Source organism: Bos mutus, chromosome 26 (genome assembly GCF_027580195.1).
Source record: "Bos mutus isolate GX-2022 chromosome 26, NWIPB_WYAK_1.1, whole genome shotgun sequence".
Lineage (NCBI taxonomy): Eukaryota > Metazoa > Chordata > Mammalia > Artiodactyla > Bovidae > Bos > Bos mutus.
The window spans coordinates 24,317,350-24,343,845 of NC_091642.1; the positions used below are offsets into that span (position 1 = coordinate 24,317,350).

At 40.8% G+C, this 26,496-nt stretch overlaps 1 protein-coding gene across 5 annotated transcripts in view; it reads left to right on the forward strand.

The window, feature by feature from the left end:
• The window catches only part of SORCS1 (sortilin related VPS10 domain containing receptor 1), a 575,198-nt gene that overhangs the window by 419,170 nt on the left and 129,532 nt on the right, over window positions 1-26,496 (forward strand). For all 5 annotated transcript variants that reach the window (XM_070363590.1, XM_005897015.2, XM_005897018.2 and 2 more), the window contains exons 7-8: window positions 16,995-17,113; window positions 19,958-20,047. In XM_070363590.1, the coding sequence (XP_070219691.1) occupies window positions 16,995-17,113; window positions 19,958-20,047 (209 nt within the window). The remainder of the gene's footprint in view (window positions 1-16,994; window positions 17,114-19,957; window positions 20,048-26,496) is intronic.

The following is a 26,496-nucleotide window of genomic DNA, read 5'->3' on the forward strand; positions in this document are numbered from 1 at the left end:
ACGGTTCACAGACTTTACCATCACTGACGCTGAGCCTGTCTACATGTCCTGCACGCTTTTGATGCAAAGGCAGATGATACCCATGGTTTACCAGCTCACAGCTGAAAGCAGCTGGTCACCGCACCATCCACACTCTCCAGAAACCACACCTCCTCCGTCACTGGGCACTCACAGGGAGATAATTTCATCTCCAGAGGTTTCTTTCCCTGTGTAGGGGATGAATATATATCCTTTGGCTGAATCAGTTGGGGGACAGATCAGGGTCCAAGCTGACCATCTCCTTTCTCCTTATAAACTCAGGAAGGGCTGTGATATGCAACGTGCCCAGATTGTACCTGACGCAGAGTAACCTCAGCAATTTAGAGCTGCTTCCTCTCCTCTTTTAAAGTGGGCTCTCTCTGGTGGTGACCAGAGCTGGCAATGTTACCTTGGATTCCAAGGTTCAGTTCTCAGTACACAATAGCCAGAGCTGTCTTTTCTGAGGTCAGAAGTTACAATGTCATCTGTCCATTTTCTCAGTCTCATTTCACTCTGGGCCCTCCTCATTCCTAACCTGGGGGTCTTTGGGTTTGCTTTTAATTCTTAGACCTGCAAGGTCTGTCTCCCTATAAGGCTCCAATACCTGGTGTTTCCTCTGCTTGGAATTCATTTCTTCCCTCTTCCCTGACCAATTCAGTATAACTCATCATTGGGGATCATCCAGGTATCCAGTTAAACATCCATTTTTTTTATAACTTTTAATTCTGAAATAATTTTAAACTCACATGAAGTGAAAGTTCATTAGTCATGTCTGACTCTTTGCAACCCCATGGACTGTAGCCCTCCAGGCTCCTCTGTCCATGGAATTCTCCAGGCAAGAATACCGAAGTGGTAATGCCGGAGCCTTTCCCTTCTCCAGGGGATCTTCCTGACCCAGGGATTCAACCTAGGTCTCCTGAATTGCAGGCAGATTCTTTACCATCTGAGCCACAAGGGAAGCCCCTTGGACTCACATAGAAGTTGCACACACACACACAATAGTAGAGTTCCCTCAAATCTTCCACCCAGCTTCCTCCAATGATAACATCTAATGTAACTACAGAATTATATCAAACCAGAGAAAGCATCCCTGGTTTCTTAAGACTTCTTAAGGAAGTCTTTCTTGAACTTCTAATCTAAATTCGTTTATTTTGTGTTTGGTTTCATCCAACTCCATTATTTATCTTTATGGTGCTCATCTTAGCTTGAAATTACACATTCCATTTACATGATTATTTGATCATAACTTTTCCTGTCCACCTGAATATAAGTAAGTTCTGTGAATGCAGGAGTCAAGTATACCTTTGCTTGATAGTGGGTCTCCAGCACCTTCCACAGTGGCTCCATGTAGAGAGAGCTTACTCAATGAACGAATACATAGTTGACCAATTTTCAGTCTACTGGCTACCTAAACTCACTTACAGGTTTTATGAAAAATCTAGAGTGTCTCAAACTTGAACATGCATACAGCCCACCTAGGGATCTTGTTAAAATGTGGATTCTGATTCAGTAGGGGCCCAAGAGTCTGCAGGTGAAGCTGCTGCCACTGGTCTGTGGAACACGCTTAAAGTAACAAGGTCTCACAACGAAAAGCTAATGAAAGAGCTTTAGGCTCTGTCTCCCATGACCACAGTCCTTGTTTAGAAAGCTCTGGATGAAATTGGTAGCATCCCAGTTTGCTTCTATTTTCCAGCTTTGGGGGATTCAGCTGCTTTCTGGCTTGTGGCATCTAATGCTCTCATCCCATATCCTGAAAGCAACAAGACCGTCACTTTCCCTGATGGGCACGTTTTCTCTCACCCAGCAACATTCCTGTGCTCCTTGCAGGCACGGAGGCTGATAATACCAAACTGTCATCTCAGGCTCAGCTTTCACAAGGCATGAAATACATCAGTTCTAATTTTATTTATTTTACTTTTTTTTTTTTGGCAAAGGCAGCATCTTCAGAAACTATCCAAGAGTGAAAATTCAATATAGGGATTTAATTTGAAACGTTATCCCTATCAAAACAAAACAGGAGAAAAAACACAAAACCTACCATTGAAATAAAGGATATAAGCATAATACCTGACCTGACTCAGTGTAAAAAAGAGATTTTTTTTTTTTTTGTATCATATTCCCTCTGTCTGTCTGTGTCTCTACAAGAGAGTCAGTAACCATGGCTTCAGATCAAAGAAATAGAGAGGAGGAGGAAAGAAAGAGAGAAAATGGAGAGGTCCAAGTAGGAAATTGTTAGCAAATATAACTGAGCGTATATTTATCAGAATCAGGCTCCAGGCTACTTGGTTGCTCCCAGAAATCCAGGATCTATGTTCTCTCTCTCTCCACATTCTGGGATTGGGTTTCCTCTTTTGTTTCTCCATCCTTTCTTACTGTTTAGTATATGAAACCCATAATTTGTATTCTAGGTCATGCATCTGGTAGAGCATATGCTGAAGTAATACAATTTTTAAAAAGTTTGTAGCAAGTTTTTTTTTTTTTATGATTTTAATGGGTTTAGGAATTTTGTCAGCAATTCACTGAGACATGTGACACACAACAAAATCCCTCCTTATTTTGCTCATCACCATGGGGTGGATGGCAAATGCTTATCTGAGCTTGCTGTTGGAAGTTTAGTTTTAGTCTCATTTCAGATCTCCCTAGATTACATTTTATAATTAATTTCTGTTTCAATTGAAATCTCCATATTTGAGGGGAGATGAGCTCTGGAAAGCTTTTGCTCTATGAGGGTCTGTGACCGACATAGACGTTTCTTGCTGACTGTGCTCTGAAATCTGGATGTTTTGTAGTTTACACCATGACAAGGATGGTATTCTTTCTTGTACTACCTCTCTGCCTTGGGAGGCAAGCTGAAGAGAGCAACCTCAATTACAGTCAATCATGGGTTGTATTATTGGAAAATTCTGAACATATTTATTGTACTTGGCATTTGTTATTGGCCCCTGCATTCAGCTGCAGACAAATTGATATATTGTCATCCTGGAAACTAAGATTTTACTGTTTAAATACTGTGTGTGTGAGGGGGAGAGAGAGAGAATGTGCACACACACATGTATGGTATGTACCTAATACATTAAAACTGCTACCCAGTACATGAAAATTGTAAAAAGGAAACCTACCTTCTATTGATTTACCTAATATAGATTGCGTGTATGTAAATGTAATGTATATAGTGAGAAAATGTTGACCAAACTGTTAGATTGAAATCTTCTTGAAAAGTCACATCTTATTTAATCTTGGTTCTGTGTATAAAGCATAGCTCAGAGCCTGATACATTTAATGTATATCAACTTAATGAATATCTCCTTGTCACTGTATGGGCAGGTCTTCTTAAAGAAGGGGCTGTAACCATAGGGTGTCTAGTCCCATAGGTCTAATGGATGAGATGAGCATGAGAAACTCACAACTCCCTGAAATCCTGTGCCATGTTGTATGTATGTATGATCTGGGGGAAAAGAGCAAAACTTTTATCAGAATTCTTTGCATGATAATTATCCATGGGTCTGTAGTTTTATATTTGTGCTTGTCTATAGACATTATCTTGTAAGAGAAACTGCAATACCAAGTTTGAGCTTTATTGCTTCTCCATTTTATTTCTGAAATGAAAGACCTGGCCAGTGACCTGAATGTTTTCTGTACCCATGATGATCCGTGCCAGCAGGGACAGGGGACGGGGGACAATTACTGGTCTCCTTGTCTATTTACATGAGTCACTAACCTTGTAACAGCTTGCCATAGGACTAATCTCTTTCACTGAGGAAAAACAACCTTGGCCCTTTAACGAACTGTGAAAATGACTGCCCCCAAACTCTGAAATGAAACTCAAACCAGTATCTTATAAGCTGAGATAAAAATCAAAGGAAACTCACAACTTTGTAAAACCACTATCCCACTAATTCTGGCTGTAGGTGAGAACTGGACATCTCATTTCAACTTTTTTGTTTTCCACCCCTCCAATCAAATTTCCATAGTGAACGTCATGCATGTCAGCACCTGGATCAGGGAGCCCTGCTGAGACACTGTGGGAAGGTGACAGAGACCTCAGTTCTCATCAGTCCCCAGTGTATTAGCAATGAAGTGGTTTGAGGTTATACTGTAAGCATCAATCACTTTTATTCCAACAGAAGTAGCAACACTGACAACAACAAGGAGAAGCAATGCTCCACTGTATCAAGTGAAAAGCAGGTCCACTTTCTGACCGTCATCCCCATTCCCTAAAGTTGGTATTTTTTAAAAAATATGTCTTCTAATTGTTGTTGGAAGTTTAGTTTTAGTCTCATTTCGGATCTACCTAGGTTACATTTTCTAATTAATTTCTGTTGTAATTGAAATCTCCATATTTGAGGGGAAATGAGCTCTGGAAAACTTTTGCTCTATGAGAGTCTGTGACCGACATAGATGTTTCTTGCTGACTGTGCTCTGAAATCTGGATTTCATAATTGTTTTGACTTATACATATAAATGTGTATGTATACATACATACATACTCACAAAAATTCATTTTATAAAACTCTTATGCCAAATTTGGTCTGGGTGAATTCAATAGCAAGTTAAAAATCGTTCCATATACTATATATATACGTTTAGAAGTCCTGAATATTCACTCGAAGGACGGATGCTGAAGCTGAAACTCCAATACTTTGGCCACCTGATGCGAAGAACTGACTCATTTGAAAAGACCCTGATGCGAAGAACTGACTCATTTGAAAAGACCCTGATGCTGGGAAAGATTGAGGGCAGGAGGCGAAGCGGACGACAGAGGATGAGATGGTTGGATGGCATCACCGACTCAATGGACATGAGTTTGAGTAAACTCTGGGAGTTGGCGATGGACAGGGAGGCCCGGCGTGCTGCAGTCCATGGGATTGCAAAGAGTCGGACACCACTGAGCAACTGAGCTGAACTGAACTGAACTGACTGAGCCACTTAATGACTAATCACTACATAGGAACTCCATTATACAATCAACTATAATTTTGTTAATCACTATCCCTGATGACTCAGATGGTTAGGAATCTGCCTGCAATGCAGGAGACCTGGATTCCGTCCCTGGGTCAGGAAGATCCCATGCAGAAGGGAACGGCTAGGAATTCCAGTATTCTTGCCTGGATAATTCCAGGGACAGTGGAGCCTGGAAGGCTACAGTCCATGGGGTCTCAAAGAGTCAGTCATGACTGAGTGACTAACACTTCCCCACATTTCTAATGGACATACAGATGTTTGGCTATTTCAAACAATGTTGATACATACATGTACACACGTTACTTACTTGGTTGGTAAGCATTCAGACAAGTGTAGGGAGCAAGCACTGCTCAAAGAAAAATTACTGAAGGGAAATTCTTAGGTCTAAGAGTGTATACATTTTTAATTTTCATAGACATTATCACAATACCCTCTGAAATGGTTGCATCATTGCATACTCTCTGACTATGAGAATGCCTATGTTTACAAGCCCTCAGTAGTCCAGGGTATTATGAAAGATGTTTTAAACTTAGCCCATCTGATGAGCAAAAATGTGGCATATCCTTATTGTTTCTGTTTACACTTATTTGATTAAGAGTGAGGTATTGTATTTGCTTATTTGCATTTCCTTTTCAATGACCCTTCCCAAGGTATCAGATCTTTTTAATGTTCTAGAGAAGATCAAAATTTTTGCATTTTATTCAAATCTAAAAAATATCAAATTTGCTACCAGAGTCCCAACACTAGTACACCAATTGGCATTAATAGACCCCATGTCATAGCCTTCTTTTACCTTTGTCTTAAAAAGTTAACGTATTAATCACTTTTAGGCTTTAGGGTAGGGCTGGGGAGTAGGTTAGAAGTTTCCTCTAATGGTCAGCTTCATATACTGATGCCTCTCCATCACTGGAGCTGAATCCGGCCTCTATACCCTGACACTGAATTAAATCTTAGAGACAAGAGTTTTGGGCCTAGTAGAAAAGAATAGATAGCTGTGTTGCTTTGCACGCAGAAGGGGCCACAGCAAGCTAATGCCCTCAAAATTGTATGTCCTCACCTGGAGGCGGGTAGTGAAAAGTTTTATACTAATGCTTCCAAGAGGGTGTGGCCATGATCAGCTCATGGGCATTCTTCTGATTGGTTTGGTGGTCAGGTAAGTGGGAATCAGCATCATCAACCATCTGGTTCCAATGGGTCTGGAGTCTGTGTGCTTGTGGGCAGCATACAGTTAGTTTCTCCCACCTGGTGAGGGTTTCAGTATCTGCAAAACAGCTAAAAGATATTGTTTTGTATATCACTTGAGGAACCTTCCCTCAGGAACCTTCCCTGAGGCTGCGCTATTGTTTCTAAACTGTTCATCTCCAGTCTCAGCATCCCTCTCCCTTCCCTAATTAGCAACAGTTTGAACCTCCTGTTGGAACTCAGCAGAGGTCTTGGAGGCTGAAAGAAGCCTGTTTCCTGTCATCAAGAGATGAGGGACATAGAAGACTTTTGTGCCCAGGAGCCCCACAGGGTCCTTCTTGGTTTCCTCACTTCCCAATATATTTACCAAATGCTTTCTTACCTCTCCTTCCCTATCGTCAAATCAAGCTTCCAGGCTTAGCGAGTCCAATGGTACCTACCACTTTGACCCCATTTTTCGTATTGCAAAAGTCTCTTGATTTCAAAGACTATTGATGTCAACTTGGCCTCTCTGATTTATCAGCCTAAGGACAGCGCTGAAAACCAACCGGAAAAGCATGAAATAAGATAACACGGGCCTCCCCACACAGCGATGAAAAATCTGACAGTGACACTGCAGTAGCAGGCTCAGCTGGGCAGCTTTCAAATTGGGTCCTTTGTGTGACATTGGTCCATTATGTGCCACTTCCCCTGCCTCCTGGGTGCCCACCCATGTGTGAGGAGGTCTGTGCCCTCAACTCCCAGCCTGAGGAGAAGAACACAGAGGTACACGAGAGAAATTTGTCATCTCCAGATGGTGTGTGTGTGTGTGTGTGTATGTTTCAATAAAATGTTACTGATGGACACTGAAATGTGAATTTCACATCATTTTCACAGGTTGTGAAATGTTATCCTTCTTAGGATTTTTTCAACCATTTAAAAATGTGAAAGCCATCCTTGGTTCAAGCGTCACATGAAAACAGATGACAAGCTGTATTTGGACGGACCAGAGTTGTGTCAGCCTCTGAACTACATTGTTGCAAACACAGTTAAAGCCCAAAGTGCCTCTTCCCAAAATGCATCCTCTGATAACCCCAACTAGCCATCCTCCTTAAATGGGTATCTATCACTCCTATATCCATACTGAAACTCATCCACATTAGTCACTCAGTTGTGTCCAACTCTTTGCGACGCTATGACTGTGGCCCACCAGACTCACATACTGTTATCTTATGTGTAATATTGATTTGTATATTTCTCACTTCATAGAAGTGGTATCATGGCTTGTATACCCTTCTACCTTATTGCCCAGTACTTTGATTGGTGCTCTGTCCATGGTGCTGAATGGAGCTCGAGTGCAATCTTTTTCACTGCTGTATTTCTTTACACTGTGTGATGATTCTGCCTATGTTATTCATTCCTATGATAGTGAATAGGAATTTAGGTTGATGCCTTTTAATTCCTTTCTTTGCATGTCTCATCTCTTTTCACCTTCATCATGACCTTGTTAGATCTCCAAATCTTAACTCTAGGACAAAGGACTGGATTTCTACTGGGTCTTCAGGCTCCTCCAGGACTCATCAACACCAGTTCCTAAAACATACAACTTCTAAGAGTTTGAGAAATTTCTTGTGTTTCTTGTAAAGGTCTTGCCATTTTTTCATACCACCACTCTTCCTTTGCCCCATATGTTCTTAAGTAGCCAGGATGCCAGGATTGTGCATTATATTCCTTTTTTCTGTTGCTGCTGCACTAGATACTTTTTAGCTACACTACTTACAACAACTGTTGGAAATAGGTCCTTCCTCCTTTCTTTCCCTCGCTCCTTTTTCCTACTTTCATTCTTATTCTCTTTCTTTCCTTTAATTATTCTTCTCATTGTAACTATGAGGAAAATGAGGTTTGCAGTGATTACATATTTTTGATTAATTATTTTTGCCAATGCTGCAGGGCCAACATTTGAAGCCAGGTCTGGTTTATTCCAGACCTGTTTATTATTCATTTGAAAGGCATTGTTGGACATCCGTGGTATGCCAGGTGCCCTTCTAGGCATGAATGAGGGGTGATAAGGGATGTTGCAAATGCCCCACTCTCATTAAGCTTACCTTCCAGTTAGGGGAGACAGGTTATGAGCATATGCATAATGCTAGGTGGTGATAAGTTCTAGGAAGCGAAAAGCAAAGTCTATAAAGAGGGGCTGGTTGGAGAGGGGGAGCTGTCAAAGAAAGAATCTTTGATAAGGTGGCATTTGGTATTTCAGCTAAGTCTTTATGTAAGTAAGGGAGAGAGGTGGGTCTGCCACATGGAAGAGCATTGCAGACAGTGGAACAGCATGTGTGAAGGGTTTGGCCCATGTACATCCAGGAATAGCAGGGAGACGGGGTGGCTGGAATACAGAAAAGATAAAATGTGTCATATCTTTCTATTTATTCCACTGCAGAAGGCAGGGATTGTACCTATTGATCTTTCAGTTCAGTTCAGTCGATCAGTAGAGTCCAACTCTTTGTGATCCTATGGACTGCAGAACACCAGGCTTCCCTGCCCATCACCAGTTCCTGGAGCTTGCTCAAACTTACGTCCATCAAGTCAGTGATGCCGTCCAACTGTCTCATCCTCTGCCGTCTCCTTCTCCTGCCTTCAGTCTTTCCCAGCATCAGGGTCTTTTTTAATGAGTCAGTTCTTCACATCAAGTAGCCAAAGTTTTGGAACTTAAGCTTCAGCATCAGTCCTTCCAATGACTATTCAGGGCTGTTTTCCTTTAGGATTGATTGGTTTGATCTCCTTGCAGTCCAAGGGACTCTCCAACATCACAGTTCAAAATCATCAGGTCTTTGGCACTCAGCTTTTTTATGGTCCAACTCTCACATCCATACATGACTATAGAGGAAAACCATAGCTTTAAGTAGATGGACCTTTTGTCGGTAAAGTAATATCTGCTTCTTAAAATACTGTCTAGGCTTGTCATAGCTTTTCTTCCAAGAAGCAAGTGTCTTTTAATTTCATGGCTGCAGTCACCATCTGCAGTGATTTTGGAGCCCAAGAAAATAAAATCTGTCACTGTTTCCATTGTTTCCTCATCTATTTGCCATGAAGTGATGGGACTGGATGCCATGGTCTTAGTTTTTTTGAATGTTGAGTTTTAAGCCAGTTTTTTAAACCTCCTCTTTCACTTTCATCAAGAGGCTCTTTAGTTCATCTTTGCTTTCTGCCATAAGGGTGGTGTCACGTGCATATCTGAGGTTATTGATTTTTCTCACGGCATTCTTAATTCCAACTTGTGCTTCATCCAGTCTGGCATTTTGCATGATGCACTCTGCCTACAAGTTAAGTCATCAAGGTTACAATATACAGCCTTGACATACTCCTTTCTCAATTTGGAACCAGTCCGTTGTTCCATGTCTGGTTCTTTTTGTTGCTTCTTGACCTGCATACAGCTTTCTCATGAGGCAGGTTAAGGTGATCTGGTATTCCCATCTCCTGAAGAATTTTCCACAGTTTGTTGTGATCTACACAGTCAAAGGCTTTAACATAGTCAATTAAACAGAAATAGATGTTTTTCTATTGATCTTTATTGAACATTTATCATGTTCCAAGTATGATATTCAGTATTAAGTATGATGAAAGTAGCAAGTTAGTATAGAAATGGTGGATTGCATATACCCACATGTATCAGAGGCCATTCCTTGAACCTACCCTCTGTCCTGGCTTTCATCATATAACACGTGAACACATGTAATGAATAGTACACACCCATCCCCCAGAAACTCTGGAGAAGCCATGCTGTGCATTTTCTCCCCCATATGCAAAAATGCTTTCATTTCTTTTCATTTCATTTCTTGTAAGTTGAAAATTAATGGGGGATGGGAAAGAGTTTTAAAGCATTTATGCTTACCAGCTTGGTTTATGGTTTTATTTAAGACTAAAGTTTTGCAATATTAAACTGTTATCCCTAAGCTTTGAGTTCTTTACCTGTAAAAGGTACCTTACTCTGGATTATTTCCAAACTTAAAAGAGAAAAAGCACGTGATGCACTCAGCACAGTTCCTGACCCAGAGGAGAGGTGGCTCTGGTGGTTTTGGAGGTTAATGCCGCTGTTGCTATCAATGGAGCCATTCTTGGAAGGAGAGATCTGCCTGAGCCCCAGGAAAAGCTCCACAGAAAGTGGCCCAGGAAGTGTTAGGAGAATATCACAGGAAAGGAAGAGGCAGTTCAAGCCCCAGGAGGGAGCTCTCTGAATGAATACGGAGTGTCAGTCAGCAATGCAAATGCTGTTTAGAAAAGGCAGAAACCCCGGAGACACAGACTTGCCAGCAGCATCACAGAGTTTTGATTGCTTGGGCAAGAGTGAGAAGGAAACAGGTCCCAGTGGGGAAAGGATGGTAAAGACCTTCAGATCTTAAAGTCAGTAGTCTGATTTTTACCATCCTCCTTTGATTCTAAAATTCTAAGAACCTTCATCTCATACAGAAAAAGTCTGAAACCTCATCTGGTAAATGACCTTCTCAGAGTCACACAGCATGTGAAAGAGAGAGAGACAGAGCTCAGACCTAGCCCTTCACTCCAAGGGGAGGGAGACCCTGCACAGCAACATTGCTGCAGGCAGGCCACCCTGCACGCCAGGTGGCAGGATGACTTCTGGGTCATCTCATATCCGAGTTACCTTCCAGTTCTGCCTGACTACCACCTGCATAGAATACTTATTTAGTTACACTGGGAGAATGCTTCTTCATGGTGTTTTAAAATATTACATAAATAAATTAACCCAAATCAAAACATGAATATAAAGAAAGCTATTGTCTCAGGTCGGAGAAGGCAATGGCACCCCACTCCAGTACTCTTGCTTGGAAAATCTCATGGACGAAGGAGCCTGTTGGGCTGCAATCCATGGGGTCGCTGAGTTGGACACGACTGAGCGACTTCACTTTCACTTTTCACTTTCACGCATTGGAGAAGGAAATGGCAACCCACTCCAGTGTTCTTGCCTGGAGAATCCCAGGGACGGGAAAGCCTGGTGGGCTGCCATCTATGGGGTTGCACAGAGTCGGACACGACTGAAGTGACTTAGCATAGCATAGCATTTTCTCAGGTAGAAATGTCTATAGTACTTTACAGTCCATTCCCTTGAGACACAGCATACTGGTGATGAAAGCTGGGGTTGGGGGACTTTGATCACAACCCCAGCTCCCACTGTGTGAGCACAGTCCGGCCTGACCCTGGACTGAATGCTGTTCCTGACTGTGGTGTAAGCCCTCACAACCACTAGCAAGATGGCTCCTGTGTATACCTATCTTACAGACTTGAGCGGTAAAATGATTTGCTTAGGTTTACCAAGCTAAGCCTGCGTTTAAGCCACTATACCTCTGCTTCAAGCCTGGCCTTTAAAAAGCAGCTTCCCTTCTTTAGAGCAGCACAGATCTGGGGGCATGGAAATTGCATTATGCCAAGCAGCAGCTGTTGCAGAGAGTGAGGGTGCTTAGAAAGAGCAGCACAGTGTCCTAATTACCTGCGGCAAGGAAAACATCTGTGTGGGAAAAGTAATGAAATTAATTCTAAAGTCTAGCGGTTGCCTACATTAATTGACGTTAATTAATGCCAAATTACAAGACACCTCCTATGGAATCGCATCATACACTCACCAGAATTGAATATGGAAAGAGTTCATCACATTTAATGCTATTACAGCAAGCCCCAAGGGGAATAAGAGTGATTGGTCCCTCATTATGAAGTGCAGCCAATTTCTTTTTGTTTCCATTAGGACGGGAACAAGAACAAACCAGGAGCACTTTACCATGGGCAGGCGGTTTGGAATTGATCAGTTCCCCTTCAGCTTGTAGATTTCATTTTGAGCCACTCCGAGCAAGACATGGCTTCAAGACCTCTTCCTGGAGCTTTTCTTAGGTGCTTTGGTTGTACATTTTAAAATTCTCAGCACAAGAACAGCTCATTGAACAGGTCTGCCTCACTGTGTGGCATGAGGAGTGGAGAGGGATGGAACAAGCAAAGGAGTTAGAGACGATTCTCTAATTCTTATGAGTGGAATCCCACAAGCCCACCATGACCCTTGGGCCGCCTTCCCTGGCTAAGAAGTGCTGACCAGAGATTTGCATGCTGGTTGGTTGTCTGCCTTTCTCATATCACTGCCTCTGTACTAGCATTGACGTCTCGTATATATCTATTATTCATTTTCCCCATGCAAACATACATATGTAGATATCTATATATACCACTTGCACAAAATCGTGTCCATATGCACATATTTTGGTAACCTACTTTTTAAAAACTTTTATTTTGGAATAATTTTAGATAAACAGAGAAGTTACCAAGATAGTGCAGCTTTACCCAGCACCCCTTAATGCGAACATCTTATACAACCATGATCTATTTTTCAAAGCTAATAAATTAACATTTATACAACATTATTAGTTGATAACTATTTATTATATAAAATGTATTAAGAATTTCTGTAAATCCTCATATAAGGATTCATAACAAGCTATGTACTTTCTACAGTATATTTAGCTGTACCTCAACTGTTGGCCATTTTGTTTTCTCTTACCTTTTTTTTTTTTTTTTTAAATTTAAATTTATTTATTTTAATTAGAGGCTAATTACTTTACAATATTGTATTGGTTTTGCCATACATCAACGTGAATTCGCCACGGGTGTACACGTGTTCTCTTACCTTTTAAAATTATAAACAACACTATGATGAATATCAAAGTAACTAAATCTTTGCATGGTTCATTAATTATTTCTTCAAGTCAAATTCTCAGAAATGAACTCACAGTCAAAAGAGATTTTAATAAATGTTGATCCTTATTGACAAATTACCTCATGAAAACATAAACATACAGTTGCTCTTTCTTCTTTCTCCTTTTTTTTGTATTTAGGTTTGTCCATTGATAATTTGAAGCCAAAACATACTTAACAAAAATTGGCCCCAAACTTGCTGGGGTTTTTCATGCAATGTAGTGGGAATAAACCAGACCTGGAGTCTGGCCAACCCAGTTTGAAAACCTATACTGCCCTTTCTATAATCTTCAGGAGCTTCATTCTCTTTACCTGCAAAATCAGTTGATAAATTATATGCCATAGTATTGTGACGACTAAGTGTACCAAATGAATGTGAACATGCTTTAAAGTACTTGGCACATAAATGCACAGCAAATATTAGTTTCCCTATTCTTTTAATTTCTCCCCAAATCCCTCAGATTCATAATTTCCATATAGTTAAGTTATAAAAATAAAGAGTTTATTTTTATATTTTCCATCTTATGTTTGTTCAGGGACCTTTGAAGAGAAAGTTGAAATCTTAAGAAAGAAATTATTAGACAACACTACAAATAAAACAAGCACAGTGTACTCATCAAGAAATCATCAGGAGGTGGCAGTCTTACGAATTCTAATTGGAAAGTTGTATTTGTAATTGGAAGCCCGAGACTTCCTCAGTCAGAACCTTTGATTCAGATTGTTTTCATTCATTATCTCATGTAACAAGAAGCATGAGAAAGGGCGGCTCTGGGTTCAGCACAGTCAGACGCTCAGTGATGCCATCAGGGAATGGGCCCTTTCCATCTCTTTGTCATATTCATTGTGGAAGCTCAACTGTAAGACTCCTCCATGCACAGAAAGGCTAGAGCACTTCCAGACATATTGACACAGTGTTGTATGGGGGCGGAAGAAGGTTTTCTGCTGTGCCTCCCTGTAGCCCCTTATAACTTCTTCTTTACTAGAACTGGGTTTAAAAGGCCTCTCCTAAAGCACATGCTAGTAGGTAGAGTAGGAGGACTTGGAGTAAACACAGACCCAAGAGAATTACTCCCTGCATATCAGAGCTTCTGAGTGACGTGGGAGAAAGCTGAGCCACCAGATCCACATTGGCTTTTCTGGCAAAGATGTAGGGAGGAATGAGTATTGGACCGGTCACCAACAGTAATCAATAGTGAAATATAACTGGAATACTCAAATTCAGTTTTTTAAAGGACCTACAATGTGCCCCAACACGATCTAATCATTGTGAAAGGTTGCAGAAGAGAAAATAGACACATTATAGTTTTTGTACAACTTCTGAGTTTTTAAACATTTAGCATATATATTATTTCAGTTAATTCTTAGAATCAAACTATGAGATAGTTGACACTGGCATCCTCATTTGAGAAATGACAGTGATGAGACTCAGGGAGGTGAAGCGGTGTTCTTTGAGTGATGCAACTAGGGAGTGACCACGGCAGAACTCAAACCCAGGTCTCACAGATGCCCGTCTCCATTTCTAGGATCCTGAGCTGCCTTCTGCAAGGCAGAAGTCAACTGAAAGCTCTGCAAGGGTCTGATGGGGTATGAAATGGTGAGGTGAAGATTTTGTGTCCCATGAAGAGAAGTGATCTGGGAAGAGATGAGTCCCAGAAATTCTCTTCAGAGATGAAGATCATGAATTATGTCCTAAAATGAAACTTTATTAATCAAAGTTAATATAAGTAACAATTAAAATTATATACATTTTATATTATGTATTATATAATTATTATTTTATATAAAATTTTATAATAATTATAAAATAGAAATACAATTATAATATATTTAATATATAATTATAATATATATTTATAATTTATATGAATTTATATATTATAATTTATAATTTATATAATAATATAAGAATGTCTAAAAATGTCAATGGGGAAGGGAGAGTAGAAGTCTTTTCTTTAGTCATTCTTTGGAGGACTAGATGGGTTAAAACATATACTTGAGAGCTATTTCCATCCCCACACTGGCAGCAGGATAAAGGAAGACTGTGGATAAAGCTCTCTTCCTTTCCTCTCCTTAGAGCTTATCAGCAACTGTCAGCCATTGGTCAGGTGGAGCAAATGTGCATGTCGCCCCCTAGTGGCACTGCTTGTAGAGTACAGGTTTGCCCAGGTTCAGACATGACTGAGCGACTGAACTGAGCTTTAAGTAAAAGTAGTGGGCTGCCGACACGACTAGAGTTTCTTAGCAGCAGCAGCAGCAGCGCTAGAAATTTCCTTCAGGGATCTCCGACTCTGTGTCTGACTCTGTGCGACCCCATAGACGGCCTCCCACCAGGCTCCCTCGTCCCTGGGATTCTCCAGGCAAGAACACTGGAGTGGGTTGCCATTTCCTTCTCCAATGCATGAAAGTGAAAAGTGAAAGTGAGGTCGCTCAGTCGTGTCCGACTCTTAGCGACCCCATGGACTGCAGCCTACCAGGCTCCTCCTTCCATGGGATTTTCCAGGCAAGAGTACAGGAGTGGGGTGTCATTGCTTTCTCCAGGGAAGTCATTAGTGAATCCTTATATCCAACTCAGCATATGATTGCTTACCCCCATTTCATGTAATCATGTCCTTATTTCTCCATTTGGAGGAGTGTATTTCTTCATACATGTTTGTATGTCCTAAAATCAAACTCACCCATTCGTTAAACATCAAAAAAAAGGTAAAATAATTTCCTTTTTCGTTCAAAAAGATATATTCCAGTAAAGTGCCATGTTCCAAAGAATATTTATTTATTATGTACTATGTGCTGATTTGAGAAGGAAATGGCAATCCACTCCAGGGCTATTGCCTGGAAAATCCCATGGACAGAGGAGCCTGGTAGGCTACAGCCCATGGGGTCGCAAAGAGTCAGACACGACTGAGCAACTTCACTTTCACTTTAGATTGTGATGAGTTCCATGAAGGGAATTAACAGGATGGAGTATTATTGAAAAGCAATCATAGGAGACCCCCAGAAATAACAGTAAGCTGAAATCTAGACCTTTTTAGAGAACAACCTGGGGGGAAGCCTTTAGAACAGAGGGAATACAAATGTAAAGCCTCTTAAGTGGTAGAAAATGTGGCCAAACTTCTAAACATATTTTAGGTCAGATTAGAAGAATCACTTGGAGAGAAGAGATTAGCATGAGGGGAGGTTGAAGCAGCACTGATGGAAGGTTTGAATGTATTCGGGAGTTCTGCAAAAGGGAGTTCTGAGTGACGTCTGATTCATAGAGAGGGCAGAACAGTTGTGGCTGAAAAACAGAGACAGCCTCCCTGGTACAATATATTAATACTGTCAGCAGCAGGGGTCAAATCTGTTAAAAGTAATTTTTACTGGTATGTTTATCACCTGCTCTGGTCTCAGGTGAGAGGCAGGGTCTTAGTTTGCTGCTGCTGCTGCTCCTGCTGCTAAGTCGCTTCAGTCATGTCCGACTCTGTGCGACCCCATAGATGGCAGCCCACTAGGCTCCTCTGTCCCTGGGATTCTCCAGGCAAGAACACTGGAGTGGGTTGCCATTTCTTCTTAGTTTACTCAACTATAAAATGAGAGCAATGGTTTTGAGTATGGAAGCTCTTCTCAATTCTGTTTTATTTCCAATTAGTAATGGCAGAAAAACCTGTACCTTGACACAGGGCCTTATTGTTTATAACAGGGTACTTCTAGCATGAGATGACCAATGATTGCATGTATGTTTGTGTGTTTCCCTATTTATCAGAGTATGGCAGTGAATCCTATTAATAAGGAAAATAACTAAAAAAGCACAAGTATTATTGCCAGCTTTTGAATTTTTTTTTTCATTTTGATTTGGAAGGAAAAAAATTAGTTAACAGAATTTAGTATTCTAGGATAACAAGAGTTGGTGGAGGCACTGGGAAATGGTGGTGGTGTTGATAGCAAGTGAGTAAAATAATCATGAAAATTTAAACAATGATAATAACAACAATAATGTAGTTAACAGAGAATGTGAGGTTTGTTGAAAGAATTGCAGATAGCAAGAGAAATAGAAAATGTCTACTCTGACTTAATATACTGTGTGTAGATCACCCCACCCGCATTTTTTTCTTTTTTTCTTTTTTCAGATTCACAATACCTAACATGCCGAATGCAGAACTGCACAGAAGCCAACAGAAATAAACCTTTCCGAGGCTACATCGACCCAGACTCTCTGATTGTCCAGGACGATTATGTGTTTGTTCAGGTATGAAAGATCCGCTTCCGCTGATTGTCTCAAAGACATTTCCCTTCCCTGCTTCTAATGCAGCCCCTTCACCTGCTTGCCCTCCCTGAAGAACAACAGAGAAAGAAGCAAAGGCATTCTTTTTTTAACAAAAGGAACATTACCAAGTTGAAGCTTCTATACTAACAGAATAGTAATTCCTTCTATTGCCTGTGAACTTGAAGTTATTGCTTCTTAGTGAAAGAATTCAGAAATAAAGTAATTGGTAGGAAGTGGATGTATTTGGAGAGAAACACAGTCCACAGAGTGTGGGCCATCTCAGAGGGCAAGTGAGAGCTTAGAAGTACGGCAGTTAGTTTTTACAGCCTGGGTAATTTCATAGGCTAATCAGTGAGAGGATTATTCCAGTTACTGGGGGGAAGAGGCAGGCATTTCCAGGACTTTTTGACCTTTCATGCTTGCCCTCAGAACTGCCATGGCACTGGCTGACATGTCTTTTAGCATGCTAAAGTAGTGCAGTGAGTGTATAATGCAGCTCACGGTGCCTTGGAAACAGAATCTTCCCGCCTCTTGGACCCAGTCGGTTCTAATCAGTCTTTGCCATGTCCTATGACGTGTCATTCTTTTAAAGGTTCTGCCCTGACCTCTTCCCTCCTGTTTCACTTCCTTGGGGCAGTGTCTGGAGGATGTGTCAAAACGGGGTCCTGGGGACACTGCTCTGAATACTCAGGTTGTCTCCAGAACTATGCACACTTGTATTCATCCTCCTCACATTCTGCATTCCAAAGAGGCTCCCTTCAGTCGTCAATAGGACTGAGCAGATATGTCAGTCTCTTCCTAGAGCAGTCAGCCAACAAGCCCCGTCTTCTGAACCTGCCTTAAAAATAGAGAGCCAGGTGGTAACAAGCTGTGGGGTGGCTGGAGGTGGTGGGCGGCAGAGCCAGTAATCAGCCATTATTGTCAAACACTGCTGTGATTAGGATCAAGAGAATTTAGATGAGACATTCAGGTGGGTTTTTCACTTCCAGAGAGAGTAGAGAACAATTTGAGAAACTGTGGGTTCAGGAGCAATTAGAAGAGAGAAGGAACAAGTATCCTTTGTTTCTTTTTGCAGTTAATAAAACTTTAAACTTGTTTGGACAAAACATTTAAAAACTCAATTGTTGCTTTTCATGTTAAAATTGACAAAGTTACTATTGCTAAATAGTTTATATATAATACACTACGTACATACAATTTCACTATGATTGAGACATTCTAGACACTACTATATTTACTTGGGCAAGAAGTTATAATTTAGAATATTTGATCCCAAATATCAAAAAGCAAATGTTCAAATTCCTTGTACTTTTAAACTATTTCACAATTACACACACACACACACTTCCTTTTTTCTTCAGGAAAATGAGTAATGAGCACTCTGATAACTTCAGCATCAAATTATCAAGTGACACTAAAATGGAAAATGGTTACCCATATTGGTTCTATATATAATTCATTTCTCCATCAGTGGTGCTTCCAGGGATCTTTCCTGTTTTCTATTAACAGTTTATAATCCACATATATGACTTACAAATAAGAATCAAGTGTGCATTTAGAGTTTCATATGTATTTTTACCCAGGCCGCTATGAATATATAACCCATCTCTAGGACTAAGAGAGAGCTGGCCACATCATGGTGAATATGATAACTTTCCAGTCACATTTTTATGTGTCTGATGAAAATTCACCCAGAGCATTTGTTGACATTCTGAGTATGCAAACCAACTGACTTCAAACTGTAGGTGTTTATATGAGTTAAGAGTGGCAACAGGAATCCAGAGAAACTGAGAGTCAAATGGTGGTTTTCAGAAGCTAGGGAAATGGGGAGATGCTGGTCAAGGGTATACGTGTCTAGCTATAAGTTCTGGGGCTATAGTATACGGCATGGTGGCTGTACTATATTATATACTTGAAAATTATTAAGAGAATAAGTCTGAAATGTTATCAACATACACACAGACACACACACATACAATCTTAATTAAATGAAAAGATGGAGGTGATTGCTAACCTTATATGTGGTAAACATTTCATAATATGTATGCATCAAATCATATTGTACACTTTAAAACTGCATACGTTATGTGTCAATAATATCTCATTAAAGGTGGATTAAGGGAGAGTTTGGCAGTGCAGCCCTGACACCTCATTCATGGTGCTCAACTGAGATGGAGACCACCCTGCTCTTCCCCCTCCCTCAGACCCACCGGGTTCTTTGGGCTGTACATCCTGGACAGACCTGGGGCAGTAGCGCACCACTCTCTTCCGGGAGGGGGAGATCGAGAATGATTTAGAACCATGATCCTGGCTTGGCTTTCCGTCTATCACGTCAGCAGCACTGCTGTGTGTGGGACATGCACACAGCCAGTGGTGCGACTGCACGAAACTGGAATTCAGTGCCCGGAGATGGGGGCACCAGTCCTGCCACTGTGTGCCCTGGTCCATTCCCTTTTGATGTGGCACAAGGACCTGTTTGTGTGGTCACAGTCTTGGGGCTAGAGAGAGCTGGGTTGCTGAGGGGCTCTGATCCAATATACTCTCAGGCTTGTGTCAGTTAAAAGAAAAATAACCAAAATTCTTTCCTGACTTCTGAGCCACAGGGCAAGTCGAAGAATTGTATTTCTGTCAAGGGGGCTCAGTTTGGGCCTCTGACCAGCTCACATACACTGGGTTGTTTTGGAACTGGGTGCCAGTGCTTTACACTTGCCCACAGCAGTCACTCGCGCTGTTGTGCTGGCACCTACCCCTTCCGGGCAGGGACTGTTCTTCTGTGACCTGTAACTGGTAGTGACTCCTTTTACCACCTTTGTGCTTACGTTGCAGCTGACATCAGGGGGACGGCCACATTACTACGTGTCCTACCGAAGGAATGCGTTTGCCCAGATGAAGCTCCCCAAATATGCTTTGCCCAAGGTATGGCCTGAATCAGCTCCTCTATTTCAGCACCTATTCTTTTTCCCAATGACCCTTTCAGTCTCTTGTAGTTATTTTTTTTTTAAATCCCCCATCTCCATTTCTCAAATTCACTTATATTCTTTTTTGCCAATCTCACTATCTTCCTTTCTCTGTCAGTGGCCCCTCCCTCTCGTACTCCTCTTCTCCTCTCTCTCTCTCTGATTCTTTGGAATTCTTACTACAGGGACATCTGAGTACACTGATAACTGATTTGCTTTTGCTTGTCAAGTGGTATGTATTGGTTTTTAGCAAAACAGAAACTATGCTTTGGACACACAGTATATCAGAGCAACAGGTATGATACATGTGTATTCTGACCTGTTGTTATTATTTATAAAGTGATACAGTCACTGTATCACAGATACAGTGATACAGCTTCTGACCTTTGCTTTCCCTCCCAGTGGAACTTATGAGACTAGTTGTCTTTAGGGTTCAGCGACACAGCTAATTTTTTAAACTTTCCCCAAAACGTACTGTTTTGAAAATAGAGGCAAACAAGAGACTCCCAACAGCTCACATCCCCAGGCTGTCTCTCCATAAACACTAAAGAACTGTGTTAATACGGAGCGCCACCTAGTGGAAGTGAAACTTACTTAGGCGCTCAAAGTTGTGGATTTGCGATCTTGTTGCCACTGTGGTATTTTAAGTGGCAGTAAATTGTTAATGCATCGTGCCTTTTTTTCTAGCAACAACCACTGAAATGCGTCTTCATTTAAAAAAAAAAATTTATTGAAGTATAGTTTATTTGCAGTATTATATTAGCTTCTGGAGTGGGGTGCCATCGCCTTCTCCGATTGATATATATATATTTGGGTGCATTTATCTTTCTTAATTAGTGTTTTGTTTTCTTTGACTATATACCCAGCATTGAAATTGCTGGATCATATGGTAGTTCTATTTTTAGTTTTCTGAGGAACCGCCATATTATTCTTCACAGCGACTGTGCCAATTTGCATTCCCACCAACAGTATACTAGGGTTCTCTTTTCTCTGTATCCTTGCTAACCCTTCGGAGCTTTTTGAGGATAGCCATTCTGACAGGTGGGTGTGTGGATCGTAAAACAAGGGAGATGTATGTGGTTATAAGAAGGGAAGAGTGTAGGTTTAAATGCAGCTCAGCTTTGAAATCTTTGGTTGAACAAGGAGCATCGATAACTTCTTTTCAATTGTATCTTCATGACTCTGTGTCTTGTGTTTTTATTGCTGAGTTTGTAATACGCTGTCTTGGACCAATACCAGCTTCCTGCCCAGGGACCCTGTGGTAGATCTAGCACGAGGGCACTGCAGGTCTTCTCTCCCAGGAGAGCCAGTGGCTTCTCCAGGCAGAATTCTCCTTCTTGGCCATCACTCTGCCCCTAACCCTAGCGTAGTGAAAGGTGAGCTGTAAACCTCAGCCCATTAGAGATAATAACCCACATTAAATTATGCTGTTAACTTCAAAAAACTATTTCCATGTGAGTAGTTACTATTTTCAGCTGCTAAGAGATTAATAACAGTGGTAATTGCCCAGAACTGTATGCCTGTGCCTGTATATGTTTAAATGCTCCTCACTCGTGATTTAGCTTGAACTATCTGTCCGTGGGGTCACACAGAGTCGGACACGACTGAAGCGACTTAGCATAGCATGCATAGCATTTTACAAAAAGACAAACACAACATTGGAGTTGTGCCTTAGATGAGAATTGGGTAAAGTCAGCAAAAGAAAAATTCAGTGTTAAAATTTCCCTTGGTAATCTTTTAGGGAGGTCCATGAGGGAGATGATCGTGTTATCTTGGTAAGTTCCACAGAGCTGGTGGTTTTATTTCTTTTGCTTTGTTTCCTTGAGCACTGAAATAAGTTTCTGACTTTGATTGACTGACAAATGAAGTAGTTGGCTTGCAAGATTTACACCTTTAAAAACAAGAATACACTCAATGCAGTGAGATGCTTCTGTTCAAGAGGCATGTGGGAATTGGGACCAAATCAGGAAACAGCATATCTGAGCCACTCATCTCTTGTTTACTTTTTCTTGGGAATATACTTTGTGAGTGGAATAAGTTTCAGCTAAACTAAATGCTACTTGCTGCAGAATCAAGGCTAAAATATAAGTCTCTGGACTCCCAGACCAGCATTCCTTGTATTATACTCTTCTACTCTCAAAATAAATTAATAGATTCTATAACTAAAAGGGAGCAGCACCTCCCACTCCCTCAGATTTTTATACACTGAGTAGCGTCCAAAAAAAAAGTCCCATTGACCTAAGTTGTCTCAGAAATGGTAGTTTAAAATCAAAGAAATCACTTTGGTCCCTTGGCTGGTGTTAGGAAATGCATACTTTGCATTGCTTTTTCATAGCCATCACACCAATCACTGTGGATTATCGCACCCAGTGGTAACGTGCCAATCTGGAAAGAGAAGTTTTACTTTGAGCCTAAATTGGCTATCTGCACCCCCACCCCCCCACTCCACTGTCCCAGATGAGCGTTTTCCATTACTCAGCCTCATCTGAGGTCTGAGGATAGAATGCGGTGATTAATTTAGCTTGTTTCCAGAAAAATCAGAGCCACTACAGCAAATTAATATATTATTTGGTCCAAGTAGGTGTTTATTATTTAAGGCAAAGAGATGCCTCATTACAATCCCATTACACCTTCAGAGAGAAGCCTCAGCTTGGGTGGAGTGATCCATGGCAAAGATGCATATGTTTCATGACCTGTATCAAACCTTTTCCTGCCGCAGCAGGAAAGGAGCAAAGCTCCATGCTCACTGAAAGAAGGGAGACAAAAGCCAGCACTTCCATGCTCAAATTTTCTTTAGTCATCCCCTTCCATTGCATCAGCTCTGAAAAGACTGAGGTTAACCTGAGCTGTATTAAAAAATAATAATAATACAGTGGCAAAGATGATCGGAAAGCAGGGGTGGGGAGATTTTAATATTGCTGTTACTGTTAAGAGCCTGAGGCCCAGCAGAAGGAGAGCTAGTGACCATTTTCCTCCCTTAACATACTTGGAGCTCATTCTGAGCTACTCAAGTGAGATAAATGAGGCAATACATATGAAAGTGCTTTGAGCATTTTGGAGGACAGATACTCTATAAAAGCAAGGTAATATTATTATTAGTATGGATCTAGTTGTCTGTGTTGGAGAAGATCGATGTGAACTGGGGTGTGGGTGATGAAAAGGCTGCTTGATTCACAGCGAGAGACCCTAATTCCAGACCTAGATCTGTCACTCACCTGCTCTGAACCTTGGGCTGGTTTATCAATTTCTCTGTTTTCGTTTTTTTCTTCTTTTTTTACATACAGAGCTTAGATTCAAAATAATATTTTCTCAAATGTGTTATTCAATAAAATGCCTTTAGAGATGCTTCATGAAAATTTGGTTTATGATTGAAAGTTTAAAAAAGGAAATAAACTCCATTCCATGCTCTTTGTCTGGAGACTAACAAGCTCACCAGTATTTAAAGATTCTAGGATGTCCTGTGAGCAAGAAAGCTGTATAATTTGCATTCATCAAAACATTTTACAAAGGGATCCATTAAAAAAAAAACTATTAAAATCCAACAATATTGATGTCCTATCGAATGGACATTGGGAAATGCTCTAAAAGATCTCAGAGTTCACTTCTTGGTCTAAAATTCTGTGTCTCAGTATGAGCTTTCAACATGAAGTGCCATTTTGGGTGAGATAGCATGTTTTCCTGATATAAGTAGATGTAGACAAGAAAAGGAAAGATGGTATTTAAATATGTCATCGGTTTCAGTTAAAATATTTAAGACCAATGTCATCTGTCATTTTTAAACAGTCTATTCAATAAAATTAGATTGTATTTAGAGAAAGAGATCTGTCCTTGGCCCTCATCTGGTGCTGACCATTTAATCTGTTGTTTTTTAATTAATTGATTTTTAATTAAAGGATAATTGCTTTACAGTGTCGTGTTGGTTTCTGCCATACATCAACATGAATCAGCCATAGTTCTGTGAATAGTTCTCTAAGTGACTTAAACACTTAAAAGCATCCATGTTTTCTCTTCCACATCTACCAAGGACAAGTTTAAGTGGGCTGGGATAATACAGATGATTTACTCTGGCACCTAAGATTATTTAATGCATCGTCTATTTGTGGCCCAGACCTCGAAGGTTCACGAGGGCACTGATTCACTCCAAAGACACAGAGGTGGGAATTAGTTATGTGATGTTCGGGTTAGTGCTGAAATATTTTAGCTTGAACTCAGGGATGGTGCTACACCCCGCTGACAAGGAAGGAAACATGAATTGGGAATAGTTGTCTAAGGGTTCTAAATGCTAGTGTAAGGATGTTGATATTTGTCTTGTAGGAAATGGGGAACCATTGGCCCTCCATGGATGAATGACCCTTGGGCTAATTTCCACAGTTAATTGCTTCCATTAGGAAAAACAAAACAAAACATGTGGATGAACCACTTTTTTATTAAGTGTATTAGTGTATATATAATATATGTAAATATAATATTTCAATACCCTAATATTTGCAATGAACAGAAAGGCCAAATCAACCTGGCTTAATCAACAAAGGAGATTTAGGGTTTGTGTAACTAAAAATAGCTAGCATGTATGGTTCCAGGCACTGTTTGTTAAATGCTTAATACTTACTAACTGATTTAATCCTTTCAACTCCATGAAGGACATGCTATTATCTCTAGTTTGCAGGTAGAAATTCTGAGGCACAAAGTTCTGTTCACATAGCTAAATTTCAGAGCTAGGATTTGAACTTAGCTTTATTTAAAGACCATTCTTTCAATCATTTGCTTTACTGTCCTCTCTAACAAGTTCACACATGGCCAGACTTCTTAGGTATCCACATTCAGAGACTCCCAAGAGTGTCACAGAATTTGAATCATCTCTCTTTACCTTTTGAACCTTTTTTTTTTTTTTTTTCTGGATTGGCTTATCCTCTACCTGCAAGATATATCTCAAACAGATCTAGATTTTATTTTTTATTTTGACTGCTTGCAAACTAACAGTAAAATATAGTTTCTCTCTCTGTGTAGTAATTCACAGTTATTCTAGAATCATGTCTTAAGTTTGCTTGGGTGGAATGTCCATTGCCAATCCAACGATCAGCGTTCCCTGAATGCTAGGCTTGCAAGATCACTTCTGGTGCTGAGGGTGGGAGAAAGTAGCAAAGACTGAGCATAGAGGGAAATTTGTCTGAGAGGGATGAGAATGTTTGTCAAAGAACATCAAGCTACCGTTGCCAGAAGAAATGTACATAAGAAAAATAAAATGTACATAAGTAAAGTCATGCATTGGGCAGCTTTTATACCAAACCTCACTTTGCGTTATCGACCACCTTGGATCCATGGGCAGGATTCATTGGTGGGCTCCTGACTCTGGATTATTCCTATAAAATTGCAATCAGACTCCAGAGTATGGCAGTAAGGTCTGAAAAGGGGTCAGGGACATGAAACCCTTTGAGTAAGGACGTCTTCCTTCTAGAATCACTTGAGTTCACTATGATCAACAATGAGAGGCTCATTCCTCTGTGTCTAAAACAGACTTGAAGCTGAACTGCTGACTGACTGATTGAGAGAATATGGGCAGAGATTACAATGAGAAATTTACAAGTTAGGTAGAATTGGAATTGTTGTCAAGGAAGACTGATGGATGTCCTGAAGCCTTTCAAGTAGAATGGATGATTCCTCTTGGAGAGTCTGAGCACTGAGCTACACAAAGGCCAAGGATCTTTTCAGGTTGTTCTTCTACCTTTAGGCTTATGTGCAATTCTGTTTTGTTTTGTTTTGATTTGGGGTTTTTAAAGTGATACTGATATGTACCACCTTAGGTGAAGGGGGAAAGATTGCTGAGAGGAATGAGCTGGCATCCTTGAGGGAGATGGCAGGCCTTGGTCTGAGACAGCAAGCCCTGGTCTGTGTCAGCCTCTCACTGAACACCTACTCCTCTGGGGTCAGAAGTCGGGGAGAAAGGATTCAGAACCGCCACCCCAGGGGTTCTGCTCACTGCCTCTCATTACCTCTGCCTTGTTTCTATCTTCCAGGACAACCAGAGGCTGAAAACATCATCAATTATGCAGAGTGTTTTTTCCCTCTTTTATTTAAGGTTTCCTGCTGAACTTCTCAGGGTACATGTTTAGATAAGCTAAGACCTGGAGTGCTCATTAACCTGAAGGTTAGTACTCTGGGGTCTCAGGTAAACATTTTTCCTCTGGGACATCTAGGGCTTGCTGAGCCTTAGGGGAGTGCTTCTCAAACTTGGATGTGCATATTACCCATCCATGGATATTATTAAAATACAGGTTTCTATTTGACAGGTGAGGCCTGAGGTTCTATGTGTCTAACAGTCTTACGGGTGATGGTCATGCTGCTGTTCCATAGACCACATTGAGAGATGCAAAGCTTGTCTGTTTTCTCCCTGTCCCTCGTTCTGTCTCA